Source organism: Elgaria multicarinata, chromosome 3 (genome assembly GCF_023053635.1).
Source record: "Elgaria multicarinata webbii isolate HBS135686 ecotype San Diego chromosome 3, rElgMul1.1.pri, whole genome shotgun sequence".
NCBI lineage: Eukaryota > Metazoa > Chordata > Lepidosauria > Squamata > Anguidae > Elgaria > Elgaria multicarinata.
The window spans coordinates 15,511,236-15,526,430 of NC_086173.1; the positions used below are offsets into that span (position 1 = coordinate 15,511,236).

The 15,195-nt window shown below is 46.0% G+C and overlaps 1 protein-coding gene across 1 annotated transcript; it reads right to left on the reverse strand.

The window, feature by feature from the left end:
* Positions 1-1,784: 1,784 nt before the first annotated feature.
* On the reverse strand, positions 1,785-3,460 carry AVPR2 (arginine vasopressin receptor 2). Its single transcript, XM_063123073.1, has 2 exons — positions 2,611-3,460; positions 1,785-1,987 (listed from the first exon to the last, which is right to left on the reverse strand). Exons 1-2 carry the CDS (start codon positions 3,458-3,460, stop codon positions 1,785-1,787), a joined length of 1,053 nt encoding a protein of 350 aa, XP_062979143.1.
* Positions 3,461-15,195: the final 11,735 nt, after the last annotated feature.

Genomic DNA, 15,195 nt, shown 5'->3' on the forward strand with positions numbered 1-15,195 from the left:
CCCCCCTGCTCAGGCCCATTGGGATAGCAAGTGATTGACAGGAGATCATCAGTCCAGAATAGGCATCAAGGCAGAAGCTGCTGCGAAAGGTCAGGAAATAATGGGAGAAAGCATCAAGTGACACCATGGGGCGGAAGGAGATCAGTGGAGGTGCAGGAAGCACTGGGGGTGGGGGGTGCCAGGGGCTGGGTGGTCATGTATCCTGTTTTACAGAGGACTGTCCTCTGATTGAAGGGCTGCCCTGTCCAAGTCCTGTTTAACAATAACTATCGGAAGGAAGAGCCAGGCCGTGAACTTGCTTATCAGCAGCACCTGAACAGCTGACTGAGCAAGGCACATGGGTCACCTGGCCACTGTCTTTCACACTATGGGTTGTATCCAATGTTAGTCCTACTTAGAGTAGACCCATTGAAATGAATGGGACTTGTTAGACATAATTAACCTAAATCCCCTTCGTTTCAGTGGGTCTACTAGAGGGAATGCTGGAATTGCCCTGAACTGGAGGGAATTTTCATTCTAGAATTGCTCTGAGTTCGAGGGGGAGGTAGTCTCCCTCTCACTATTACTCCCTTTTGCAATGTCGCCCATGCACTCTCCGACTGTAGTGTGGATTTAAAAGTCCACTTTGATCCGTTGCATGGCCTAGGAATGGGTGAGCAAGTGTTTTACAATCCATAAATAAATACAAATGAAAGATGCTTAAAATACAGGTAAAAATATGCAGCTAAAATATCCCCATCTCTATCCCTCCTCCTTAAAGCTTTATACTTCTTTCAGGAAAATTCCGAGGTTTAGACCTTCAGTGTACCTCTAAAGTGACCAGCCGTTAAGAAAACCTCTGTGTACCATCAGATGGCATCCATCCATCCATCCATCTATCTATCTATCCTATCCCTCCATCTGTCTGTCACACAAAGGGAGGAGGTGATCTCAGTCTGTCTAACCTGGCCGGGTCAAAACTGTGCCAGTGGCTAGCCCCTTCCTTAAATAGGTAGGAATACCTTTAGACCCCTCTGTTCTTACAGAATGTACAGCAGGACACATAAATAGGTCTAGTCTCCTACCAATGCAAACTGTATTTATGAAATGCAGTGTTTGCAGCAAGCAACATTACAAAATCCGTATTAGTGCAATACCTTTATTAAGTCCAAACAAAGGATCACAAAGGAAGTGCAAACTTTCAAGATCTCCAGATCTCTTCATCAGGCAAGACATTTAGAAAAGCAAGTTGGTTGGGGGTGGGGGGCAGCAGGAGGGGAGAAAACAACAACTCCTGGCTTGATGTTGAAGTTATGGTGTCTGCACGATCATAATGTTGAGAAGGGGAGGAAGAGTTTTTAGGAATATAGACTTGCAGGTGTGTGGAGCCCGGTTCCTCCCTAACGAATCTTCTGAGCCTCATAGAAGTCATAGACAATGTTTACCTTCCCCTGGGGGTGATGCTATGAGCAGAGGTCGCAGTTATTTTAGCTTCTCCGTGAATAATAAAGTTCTTGTTGATCTGTCTCTCCCCAGTGGTGGAGCTAAGCCAAGTAGGGCTGAAGCGATGGTTCTTTGTTTCTTAGTAATTATGCCAATGGTCCATCGTCGCCTAAGGGCCGCCCGGCAGTCCTAAGGGACGTAGCATCCTTTTACTTAGCTCTCCCCTGCTGGAGCATGCTTCTGTGATGTGCTGCACACCCTCTTGCCCCACCAGGCTCGTTGCTGAGAGAGTAAAGCATTGCTGCAGCGGGGTAGAGCACCCACCCATTTTGGTCGTGACCCATGGCTGGCACGCTGCTGGCTCAGGAGAAGGCGTCCCGTCCCAGGGAGGAGCTGGCCGTGAGGATGGAGTCCTCAGGCAGGGACCTCATTTGCTTACGAGCCAGTCTGGGGCAGAAGATTCGACACAGTTCGCCAGAGATGCTGCTGCTAAAGGTGGCATAAACCCAGGGGTTCGTGCAGCTGTTGAGGCTGGCGACGAGCATCAGGAGGGTGAAAGCTGGACCTGGAAGGGGTGGAGAAAAAGGGAGGGAACATCAAACTGGGCTGTAGGCACTCACTAGAGCTTACCCCAGGAAATGTTCAGTAGTCCTGGTATCCGGAACGGCTAAAATCCTGGCATCCCGGCCAACCTTTGGGCATTTTAAGATGCAACTGCTCAGCAAACGATAAAGAGAGAGCGAGGAGGACATTGTAATTGGCACATGGCAGGGCTGTTGACCTTTAGGCCTGGCTTCCCAGTCTGCACCCTCCCCACAGTTGCCCATTGGATTACTCTCCTTCCCTGGCCCCTGCTCTCTGTCTGCCCTCACACACCATTGCCTTTAGTTGGGTTTCCTGCTTCCCCCCACTTTCAAAAGTCAAAATGCTTCTGCTAAGGCTTAGTTGCTGGCATGCAGTCCTTTAAGCTTCATATGCTAGCGTTTTGGGGCCACCCCTTTAGCCGTACCCCTTTTGCCTTTGGCCCCACTCACCCCTGGAATGCGCCCCAGAGAGCTTCTCCGAAATGTAACTCGGCCCTTGGGCTGAAAGAGGTTCAACACCCCTGACGAAAGACATTGTGTGTGCCAGACCCCAACGTACATAAGGTATGGCTGGGGAGTAGCTCCTGGCTGCGAGGTAACTCACCATCTCTGGGGGCCTGAGGATCCCAAACAGCCCACAGTTGCACTAGGAAGAAGGGAGCCCAGCAGAACACGTAGGTCAGCACAATGACTAACGTCATCTTGAGAGTTTTGGCCACAGCGCCGGATATCGGGGAGGCTCCTCGCCGGCTTTTCCTACCCCCCAGTGCCCCCTCGGGCCCTAGGCGCAGGCTGCGGTGGACCTCGCAGAAGATCATGCCCTGGCAGGTCGCGATGAAGAGAGTCGGTAGGATGAAGACCATCAGAGTGATCCAGGTGATGTAGGCCCGAGCCCCCCAGGGTTCAGCAAAGGAAGCCCAGCACTCGTGGGCTCCGCTGGGCAGTTCCGTTTTGGAGAAGATGAAGAGCTGGGGGAGGCTGAAGAGGAAGGAGGCAGTCCAGGCCACCACCACAGGCCGGTGCCAGGCAGCCGGGCCTCTCCGGAAAGCCAGCATGGGCCGGCAAATGGCATGGTGGCGGTCGTAAGTCATAGCCACGATGACGTAGGAAGAGGCGAACATGCCAACCACCTGCAAGTATGTGATGGCACGGCACAAGATATCCGGGCCCTGGAAGCGGTCAGTGATGTCCCAGATGAGCTGTGGTAGCACCTGGAAGAGAGCCACGGTCAGGTCGGCCAGGCAGAGGTGGCGGATGAGGCGGTGCATGGTGGTGGCCCGGTGGCCACGGCAGAACAGGACTCCCAGCACCAGCCCGTTGCTCACAGTGGCTAGCAGGAACATGGAGGCCAAAATGGCGATTTCGGCTTGGGCCAGAGCACCGTCACGGTCATCGGATAAAAGGAGGGAAGCATTAGAGGTGGGGCCAGGCAGCATGGAAGAGGTGTTGAACATTTGCTTCTGTTGAAGGTAAGCGAGCAAGCGAGAAAGAACATCAGAATGACAGAGCAGTATTAGCCCAACTACTATGTATTAGCCCAACTACATTTTTAGCCCAACTACAGTATTAGCCCAACTACATTAGCCCAACTACTATGTTTATATTCCAAAGCTGTTATATCTTTTAATAAATCTCGCTTAATTGGATCTGTATGTTTCTTTATTTTTACACTTTCAGCAATACTGTTACCATGAATTGCAGCCTTCATTGCATCCCAAATTATGCTTCTGTGGAAGGTAAGCGAGCGAGCAAGCAAGAACATCAGAATGACAGAACAGTATACAGACATTAGCCCAACTACTATGTTTATATTCCAAAGCTGTTATATCTTTTAATAAATCTCGCTTAATTGGATCTGTACGTTTCTTTATTTTTACACTTTCAGCAATACAGGTCCCATGAATTGCAGCCTTCATTGCATCCCAAATTATGCTTCTGTGGAAGGTAAGCGAGCGAGCAAGCAAGAACATCAGAATGACAGAACAGTATACAGATATTAGCCCAACTACTATGCGACTCGACATTTCAGCAGAAAACACAATGCGACAGAGACATGTACTGTTACATTGCCCCTATTAAAGGACGGACTGCTACAACTCAGTGCTACACATGGATGGAAGCAAGTGGAGGATCCCAGTCTGGCTTCCTGTCCAATTGAGGTATTGTAGAGATTACCCAGTTTTGTTGTGGCATAATTTTTTTGTTTGTGCTATTGGAATAGAGAGCTGGATCTGGATCAGTGAGACTGGGTTGAAGTCCTTGCTCAGCCCAGAAGCTCACTGGACGACCCTTCTCTATTAATTCTAGAACCCAGGGTCATCCCATGAAGCTGATTGGTGAGAGATTCAGGACAGTGAAGAGGAAGGCTTTCTTCACATAATGCATAGCTAAAGTATGGAAATCTCTACCAAAAGATGTAGTGATGGCTACCAATTTGGATGGTTTTAAAAGGGAGTTGGACAAATTTATGGAGGATCAGCCTATATCCATGGCTATTAGTCCTGATGGCTATGTGCTACCTCCAGTATCAGAGGCAGTAAGCCTATATACACCAACAAACCTATTTATTTATTTATTTATTTATTTGTTTAAAACATTTATATCCCACCCTATATCATTAAGACCTCAGAGCAGCGTACAGATCAAAGGATACAGTATAAAACAGTAAATATATACAGCTAAAAACAAATTAAACCATAAACCAAATTAAAACAATATATAATTTAAAAGCAGTAAAACAATTAAAACAGTTAAAACAATGGGCCATCTTAGTGAATTTAACCATTAAAAGCTTTGTTAAAAAGCCATGTTTTCACTTGGCGCCGGAATAAAATCAGCGTTGGTGCCAGTCAGGCCTCCAACAGGAGGGCATTCCACAGTCGTGGTGCCACCACAGAGAAAGCCCTCTCCCTTGTCCCATTGTAGCGAATGTGTTGTGCTGGTGGGATGCGGAGAAGGGCTCCCCAACAGATCTCAAGTCTTGGGCAGGCATATACAAAGAGAGGCGCTCCCTATAGGCGCTCCTGAGGCGCTCCTGGGGAACATGGGTGGGAGGGTACTCTTCCACTCCTGTCCTGCTTGTGGCTTTCCTGTGGGCAATTGGTTGGCCACTGTGTGAACAGAATGCTGGACTAGATTGACCCTTGGTCTGATCCAACATGGCTCTTCTTATGGTCTTATGATCTATGGGAAGTCATGGAGGCCACAACGCTATGCTTACTTATTTGGGGGGTAAATCCCATTTAAAATAGCGGGGCTGATTTTGTACAGGCTCGGGCTGCCCGTCTTGGGTTGACCTTCTTCATAGGTCATGAGGATAAAATGGGACACGTAAATATTGAGTGTGATGTAGGCTGAGAAGGTGGTAGATACACAAGTTGGGTTAAGAAGCATTAAAGAAGCATTTTTTAAAAACAACAACAACATCCTGATAAATGGCATACTTTACACAGACACAATACACAGCCCAAACATCTGGATGAGTGTAAACATCACTTCATAATGAGTCGCTCCATTCTCCACTTTTAAAGAACAAAGAGCTGTGTTTAGTAAGGATTCTGCTGCGAAAAACCCTTCATGTTTCAAACCTGCAGGGAACTGGTTTAACAGCACAACATATACAAGGAATTGCAGGCATCAGACATTAAGATCCCAGATTTGAAGATCGTAATTAAGTAAACGGCCCAAGTGAATTTCCCCCCCATTTAGTGCTGAAAAGACCACAGGTGAGCCCCTTTATTCCAGTGTCCCACAGTAGGGGTGTCACCATCCCTCCAGCTAGCAGTGGCAATGCGAACGGCACAGGCAGGCAGTGTCTCTTTCCCCTATCTTGATATTTGATACTCGTCAACTAGAGATGCTGACAACTGAACCTGTATGCAGAAGTCAGGGTTGCCCTACCAGTCATCTACGGCCCCTCGTTTCCCTACATTTCCCCACAGCAACCTGTTTCTCCACAACTTTCCCCTGAAGTAGTTGCCTTCCATTTGCGCTTTGATGTTCCTTCAGCACCCAGTACCACAAATGCTTAGAGCTTCAATGCTCTCCCACATTCAATCTATGCTCACAAATCCGGCTCCCAAGGCAAGACAAGATCATGTACCCAGATAATGTACCCATTCATTTCAGCGGGGCTTGTACGTTATAACGTCTGGTGGACTGTGCCCCATAGACCAGTCCTGTTTGTTTCTCACTATGTCATCCTTACTCTCTCTCACACACACCCCACACTAATCTGCTGTTTGGAGGCGTTGCCTCACCTCACCTCACCTCATGGTAACTTTACTTTTGTGGTGGGGTAAAGAAGGAGGAAGAGAAATCAGGATTTGGGCTCTTTGCTGTGGCTTTGGGAAAGATCATGATAGGTTAAAATGTGGTGGGTGGGTGGGAGAGGCCATGGTGGGGCTTTCTTCTATCAGCTCCTGAAAGACCTGGAACCCAAGAGCAAACCTGCTACCTCGATGTTGTTACCCGTGCAGTTACCTTGTCATCCATGGCCAGGGGCATCAGCTGGCCAAGTTGCTTCAGTGGTGGAATCTCAACCTGTCTGCCAACAGTTTGCTGCAGAACCCACTGCTGCAGGTGGTGAATCAATCCCTCCTAAGGGCAACTGCTCCTGAACTCACTGCCTGGATCTTAGCGATGAAGGTGCTACAATGTTCTTAACGAGAAACTCTTGGGATAGCCAGAACGTGGGAGGGCCGGGGAATGTCAGTGGTGCTGCCTTGTCCCCGCCTCCTGGGCAACACACCTGACCAAACTTGAACTAACGCCAAAGACATTGGCTCTACAGTGACTGGAAACTCACAAGAGTGAGTGAGAATGTGCAGGAAAGGGAGTGGGTGGGGGAAGGAGCTAACAGAAGTGCTGATGGCCGGCTTTCCCCTCCCCTTCTGCCAAAGATGTGAATCCTAGAAGCACAATACTGACCTCAAGCGTCTCAATTCTCTGCCTGGGAAAATAATAATAATAATAATAATAATAATAATAATAATAATAATAATAATAATAATAATAGGTTTGTCTTTTGCACATCTATTTGTCTGTCTTGTCTTTCCACCTGTCCTGAGCTCAAGGCATTCTTGACTTCTCAGCATGGACCAATAGACTCCACATCCTTCCCAGGGCAGTCCTGCTTAAATTGTTGAGCCACGAGATGTGTAGGCCTGGACTAAGTTCATACACCTTGTTTTATGACAAAGTATTTTCTCGTGTGCTTTTTAACAGCAGCATGATAAGCAGGAATTCAGCAGGTGAACTCTCCCCCCTACAGTGGGGAAGGAGAAAAGCTGCACCGACTGAATTTTCTGCCTGTAATCCAGCTCTTGTAGGTATAGCAGCAAAAAGCAGCTAAATTGGATACAACCCAGAAGCCCTAGATTATTAATCCAACTCCCTCTTTGCCCTCCCCCCACCACTACCCTAAAGGAATTCACTTCCTTTTCTCTGTTTTTCCTCACACCATTTAGCAGCACCTTATCAGACAAGGGGATATGGGGCAGAGAGATTTTATCACCAATCCTGACCTGAAAAATCTCACCTCAAATTACTTGGGAGAGAAATAGAAATACCCTTCCCCCTCCCCACTACTTGTTACAAACCCAGGGATTTTACGAGATGGTTGCTGTTCAACATGCCTTGGCAGTGCCCACGCCAAAGCTTGGTTTATACTTGTGTGGTAGCAGTTATAAACCAAGCCTTATGCTTCACCTTGTCTTATGTTTCTAGTGGTGAGGTTAAATTAACTGGGTGGTCAAATGCAAAAGAGGACAGGCTCCTGTGCCTTGAATAGTTTAGGAGGGGGAATGTCAACAAGTATAGTTTGTCATCCGTATAACACCTGCTGAAACTCCATTTTCTACACGACTGTTATAAAGCGTAGGGGATTCTGTCCTGGGTTGCATTTGGCCAGCCAGTTAATTTAACTTCACTACTAGAAACATAAGGCAAGGTGAGAAGGGTACCTCAGGTGGCAGATTTGGGATTCTATTAGGGCTGTTAGAGTGGGAGGCGGACCCTTTAGAGCAATGGAGCACAATTCATTGGGACGTCTTCACGCACGAACCCCACTGAAACTCACCAGAGCCGGGGCTAAACCAAGACATTTTGCTGCCTGTGGCAAATTACAAGATGGCATCTACTCCATTCCTTGTACAGAAGTCAACTGGACTGGCAGCTAACAGAAAAGTATTATCTACCACGCCTATGGCAGTGGCCTAGTTTAGAGAATCTAGGACAGGTCTTGTGGCATTCCCATCTGCTCTTCAACAGATGGGAATGGCTGGGAGGCTGAGGAGGAATAGCTGGGCTGCTGCTGCCGCCCCTAAACACCTGCCATCTGAGGCAGTTGCCTCACACTGCCTAATGGTAGAGCTGGCCCTCACCCAGAGCTGTACAAGAGTACAATAGGACACAGCTACATTAGGTGTGTGAGCTGTTGAGGGTGTAGGGCAAGTTCCATTTTCTCCTCAGCTACAAACAAGCTTGGTGGCCTGAGGGAAGCCATGAACTTCTCAGTCTTGGCATCCTTCCTCCTCACCTGCAGTTGAATAATTATGATATAACTTACAGGGTTGTTGTTGTAAGGGTTATTCAGTAACATGTGAAGTGCTTTGAACATTCTAAGGCACTGTATAACTGTGATTTATGACCTCAGTCCAACACAGAGGTATGTTTAAGCCCACTGAAATCAATAGACTTAGACATGTTGTTGTTACTATAATAATTACAGCTGTGCACAAGTGGCCTCTCTGCTGTGTTTCTCAAAACCTCCTGCTTTCTTGGGAGACAATAAAGAGGCCTGCTAAGTAATCCACAAAGCTTTATTTAAGCAATAAACATCTCCTCCCACCTGAAGAGAGTCTAATCTCTAGGAACTTTCCCCTAGGCAAAACTATGCAAACTAAGCGAGACAATTGTCCTTTCAAGAAGAATGGAAAGCCCTTTCCCAAGATGTGTTAACTTCAGAGAGACTACGTAGTTCTGAGGCAGCTTCTGATGGGAGGTGAGGTGGGCCAGCTTTGTCTCGCCTTCCTTTAGCTCCGCCCATTTTAGTCTGCGGCGTACTCTAGGACCAGCTAACCTCTCCATGCTCTCTCTCTCTCTCGGAAGAATGTTGGCTTCCCACTGACTGTGTATTATTTGCCCTTCATGAGATAAGCTCTGGAGAGGGTTCACTCCCAGCTGGTGAAGAGCACGTGAGAGCTTTCTCCTAGGGTGACCATATGAAAAGGAGTTACAGGGCTCCTGTCTCTTTAACAGCTGTATTGAAAAGGAAATTTCAGCAGGTGTCATTTGTATATATGGGGAACCTCGTGAAATTTCCTTTTCATCACAACCGTTAAAGCTGCAGGTGCCCTGCCCTCTTTTAAATCTGGTCACTCTAGTATAGCTCCTGCACCTTTAACTGTTGTAATGAAGGGTGAATTGCACCAGGTTCTCCATATATACAAATGACCCCTGCTGAAATTCCCTTTTCTATGCCACTGTTAAAGATACAGGAGCCCTGTCCTCCTTTTCATATGGTCACCCTATCTCTCCCCCACTGGTACAGGCTGGCCTGTTTCTGGCGCTGACTCCTCTACTTCAGAGTCTGATTCTGATTGATGACCTGAAACACCTTCGTCTAACCCAGGGGGAGCAGCGCTAGATATGACATTCTCAAAATTCTCCACCGTATTTGTGGGTAGAGAAATTGTGGAGACAATTTCACTGAATTTCTCCAGGGGAAGGAGAAATTCTCCAACAATTTCTCACAGGTAGGCATCACCATTGGCAAGCGTGGTAGAACAGCTTTCTTTTTTTCCCCCCTAATTTTTCCCCCCACTGCCTCCGCAAGTGGCAACAGGGCCTCATTTTGCATCCTCCACAGTGCCCCATGTATCTAGCATCACTCCAGGGCATTGAGGGGAGGGAATGCAGCCACCACAAAAAAATAATGGTGAGGAAAATGTGGGGGAAATTCTGAAAAGAATCCTTTTATTTCTAGGCGGTTAGAAAAGAAAAATCTCAGGAATCTCAAGTCAAAGGGGCTTCCATTTTTCTGCCTCATTCTCAGGGCAGTTTATAATTTATTTTGAATGTGTGTATGAGTAGTGTTTTTGACCTCAACTAATCATTGGGCCTCCTCAGACGACACCGTTAACCCTGCTGGTTAAGGGTTTTTTTTGTTAAGCAGCAGGGGTTATGGTGTTGTGTGCAATGTGTTTTCCTTAACCAGGTGCCCCTATTAACCACATTATGGTCAGCTACACTAACCCTGTTATGCAGCAAGGTTAGCACTAGATTTGGCTCAAGGTGTGTATGGCCCCTTAAGCTGTGATTAAGGGGCCAAAAACATACAGGTAGCAGTACGGAGCGTCCCTAATTGCCCAGGCTGCTCTAGCCTGCAGGCTCGCTCTCTGTTCCTGATTGCTGCAGTGCTAGTACAGTTGCGGTGGCTGCCATTTTGCATCAATGGGCCCGTTTTTTCAAGCAATACGTGCATTTCCTGAAGCAACTCCTTTTTTACTTCCCACTGATATTTCTCCTATACAACCCAGTCCTGATTAAAAAATGGCTGACCACATATATCAGAACGACTGACCCTCCCAAAATGGCAGTGGGAGTGGGCCACTACTGCCACACCTTCTGTGTAAATAAATCTGCTGGCATAAATCCTGGCTGCTGAAAGGGTGGGGGTCAATAATTCTGAACAGCGAACGGCGTTTGTGGTTAGTGCATTAAGCCACAGAACCCTGGAATCACTGGCTTCAAGGCCTGCGTTATACAAGTACAGAGGACGCTTCCTCCATCATTTCATCTTTATGCAGGATCAACTTTCCTGGTCCACACAAGCTAGTAAAGGCACTGGGCTCCTGCCCACATCCAATGATGCTACCTTCTCCCCCCACCCCCAGCAGGGTCCATCTGCCTTTTAATGCCCATGATGGACAGAAATTCAGCAGGCAACTCTGAATTTTTAATGCCCATGATGGACAGAAATTCAGCAGGCACATGTGTATGGTGGTAGAAGGTGCAACTTTCATTCCACTGTTAAAGACACAGGAGCCCAGCCAGGAAACAAACAAAAAGCCCTAATTACTTCCTAAATTTCTCTTGCCTGTGGCCCACCCCCACACTGCCATTTTCTCCTCACTCCCAACCCATAGCCCTTTTTGTTGCCTTCTTGGTTTGAGATATGGCCTGTTTGATATTGATAAGCCATTTCTGCATTCAGCTGGGTTTGACCCACCTCCCCACCAGTGTGTGCCTTGTACCATGTAGTCACAATGCGGAAACTCAAATGGTAGTTTTCCAAATGTTATGGAGGCTTTTAGCAAACAAAGGATTCAAGGCCCATCAGAGATCTGTACCTTTCAGCATGCCCTCTCTCTGCCCTCGTCTTGGAGACCCTGGCGATTGGCTGTTTCCAGCTTCACTGAACACTTGGAATCCCCATTAAAATTGTTTCCTCGTTTTTCGCCCATTTAATCTCCAATTCATCTCATTCATTGGGTGCAGATTGACCTGAGGGTTGCCCAACTTCTCACGCCATTCTCTTGGAACTGCCTAAAGGCTCCTAGCAAGACACAGCACCCTCTGCCACATCTCAGTCCTCAGCTGATTCTGGTGTGGCCAGATTATGTGGGGAAGGCAGAGCTATTTGGCAGAGAATAAAGAATGAGGAGATGGAGGGACACTCCATCCAGTGTCACTCCCAGGGGCCACAAGCTGAAATGTTTTTTTAAATTTGACCCTGTTCAGATGACAGGCTAAGCCATGGTGGTAAGCATTTTTAACTAAACATTAATGGTTTACCATGTTGTGTGAACCATGAATTAATGTGTTGTGTGACCACAGTTTAAACACATTCACTAACCATTTGCTGCAAAAGGGTTAGTGGCCTAACCATGGCTTAGCGTGTTGTCTGAACAGCCCTATGTACATATATTAGAAATGGATATTGTAGAATTGGTAAAGTTGCAGAAAAAAGTAACCAAAATGATCAAGGGGCTGGAGCAACTCCCCTATGAGGAGAGGTTACAACATCTGGGACGGTTTAATTTAGAAAAAAGGCAGGTATAGGGAGACATGACAGAAATATACAATATTAGACATATTGCAGGGGAAGTGGGTAAATAAATATCTCTCATAAATAATGCTAAAATGGGGTCGTTGCATGAAGTTTAATTCAGGACAGAAAAAGGAAGTGCTTCGCACTGTGGCACATAGTTAAACTATGGAACTGGCTATGTACAAGCTGTAGCCATGGCCATCAACCTGGATGGCTTTAAGAGGGGATTAAATCAATTCATGGAAGATAAGGCTATCAATAACTACTAGTCATGACAGCTAAGTATTACCTCCAGTACCAGAGGCAATATGCCTTCATAGACCAGTTGCTGGGGAACATGAGGGGGAGGGAGATTTTGCATTCGTATCCTGCCTGTGGGTTTCTCATGGACTTCTGGGTTGGCCTCTGTGCAAACAGAATGCTGGATTATATATCTTTGGTCTGATCCAGCATGAGTTACGTTCTCTGATGCCATCATTTGCTGCACCATGGGGATTGCAACGACCGTACAAAGTTGAGAGGATGGAAAATAAAAAAGCAGCCATGCAGCTCTAAACCATACTTTGCCTGTTGAATATTTGGAAGCACAAACCATGGTGCGGGTTTTAACATATGCTTACCACAAACCATGATCTGATGTGATATCTGAACTGAGCCTGTGTCTCTTGGCCTCCGCATAGCTCTGGCTGCCTGGTGTAGATGTAATATTTATAATTTCCTGGCTATGATTAGCAGATTGGTAGAACCTGCACATAGTTTTAATTGTTTTAATTGGTTTTACTGTTTTAAATTCTGTATTGGTTTTAGCTTATTAATGTTTTAATTTGTTTTTTAGCTGTGTATATTTATTGTTTTATATTGTTTGCACGATTTTATCTGTACGCCACCCTGAGATCCTTGTGATATAGGGTGGGATACAAATGTTTTAATAAATTAATAAATAAATATGTACAGCACCATGTACATTGATGGTTCTGTATATAAGTGAATACATTAATAATAATAATAATAATAATAATAATAATAATAATAATAATATAAACCTACTATTTATGGGTGCCTTCCTCCTCCCTCCTGTGTAGATTTGCATCTCCCTGTCAGAGCTAACCATGGTGCAAGGTTACATCTGCACCAGTATTAATACCAACCATGGTTATGTCAAACTAGAGGTTGCAAACCTGCTTCTAAATATGGTAGCAAACCAGAGCTTGAAACTAACCATGATTAGTGTTAACAATGTGGCCAGCTGTCCAACTTTATAGAGGACAGTCCTCTATTTGGAAGTGTCCTCTGATTGATGGGCTGCCCAGTCCAAGTCCAGCTTAAAGAATTATAAGAAGGGATGACAGCAGAATGGAGGCCTGATGTTGCTCCTCAACAGCGAGTACCTGGACAGCAGATTGAGCAGGCACATTGTTCACAGTCTTCCCCGTGTGTGTGTGTGTGTGTGTGTGTGTGTGTGTGTGTATGAATACACAAACACACATACATACAACTACATATTTGCATACACATACATTACTCTATGTGTTATGCAAACTGGTGTCCCCTTTTTTGTAATGTGTGAGTGGATACGCTAGTTAATATTTGTGTGGTTGTAACTGCAGTTAGATTTGAGAAGGGAAGGGTGGGGTGGCGGTGGAGAGAACTGGATAACCCTGCAGGGCCTGTGGGCCTGTTCAGACAACATGCCAAGCCACGATTAGGCCACTAACCCTTTTGCAGCAAATGGTTATGTAGCTACCATCCTTAGGAATGGTTCAGAGCCCTTATGAGAGCCAAAAGACTTACGTTATCACATTAATAGGATAAATTCACACCTCCTATAATGCAGTGGATCGAGGACCTAATAACATTATCAAATTTTGAACAAGTGTTATATAGACACAACTTGCAAGTGGATAAATATACAGATATTTGGTCTGCTTTTCTTGAAACCTTTGTATAACTCCCCCCCCCCTTTTTAAACAGTTCATACGATGGTAATGATGATAATTCTGTATACACAATGTATGGGTCTCTCCCCCCCCTCGGTTTTCACAATGTATTTTCTGTTTTGTTTGTTGATATTCACAATAAAAAAAGATTATTTTGTTTTTCAAGCTTGTGCCCACTGGCAGTCCACATGATGGGAGTCTACCTTAGTTTTGCACATTTTACTATTCTCCAGTAGCCCAACACTACACAAAAATACTTTGTGTTGACTCGACCACTCTCTGCAGCATTTCCCTAGCTTCCAGCACAGCACTGCCCTTCCTTATGCCTCCTGTTTGTTGCTTCCTGGACCTTATACCACTTCTTGCAGCCCCATGTTGCTCTCTCAACAACACCCCTGCCCCAGTTTTCCTTTGCCATTCACTGCCCTACGTGGTGGCTGTGGTGGCTGACTGTGCTTGGCTTGAGCACCACAACGGTCTTAGCTGGGAGAGAGAGAGGCTGGAAGTGGATTGGTTTGCTGGTGGGGTATTAAACAGAGAGGGTTAATTATTCCCTGATGTCCAGCATTAAGAGCCATGAAATGTCTTGGCATAAGACAGGATGTTGCTGCTGTGTGAAATTTCTCTCACTCAGCATTTTTGAAAATCATCTCACTTTCTTCCAAATGAACCTCTGGAAATATATATATATATATATAGAGAGAGAGAGAGAGAGAGAGAGAGAGAGAGAGAGAGAGAGAGAGAGCTACACCACAAGTAACAGGAAAGATGTGAGAAACGGGACCGGCAAGGTGCATTTATAATTGAATAAGTCCTTTCCAGTGCATTTTGTTTGCCTTCAGCAGAGGAATATTTTCAGCAATTAGCTAGGCATAAAACTGCATCGTGTTCTAATATACCATATGTACAGGAGGAGCATGGCTGCAATTACAGCCCAAACGCACTGGGAACGGCTTATTAAATCATAATTGCAACTTATTGGCTCTGCCCCTTGTCCCTTTCCATGTTTTTTTAAAACTGCACCTTGATTAAAATTTGTTAGGGCTGTGGGAGTGGGGGAAGCAGATCAACTTGCTTCATGGACTGTATCTGTCGCTCAAGATACTAGCTGGCAATCCCAATTTTAAAAAGAACTAGGGGAGCACTCCTACGGTCCATAGGAGAACATCCCAGGGAACAAAGGAGTGCACGGAAAAGC

Excerpts from the sequence above, each read along its gene's own strand:
- AVPR2 (XM_063123073.1), bottom strand. The coding sequence starts at position 3,460 with ATGTTCAACACCTCTTCCATGCTGCCTGGCCCCACCTCTAATGCTTCC. Across the intron at positions 1,988-2,610 it reads TCCTCAGGCCCCCAGAGATG|GTCCAGCTTTCACCCTCCTG; the intron begins GTGAGTTACCTC and ends CACCCCTTCCAG.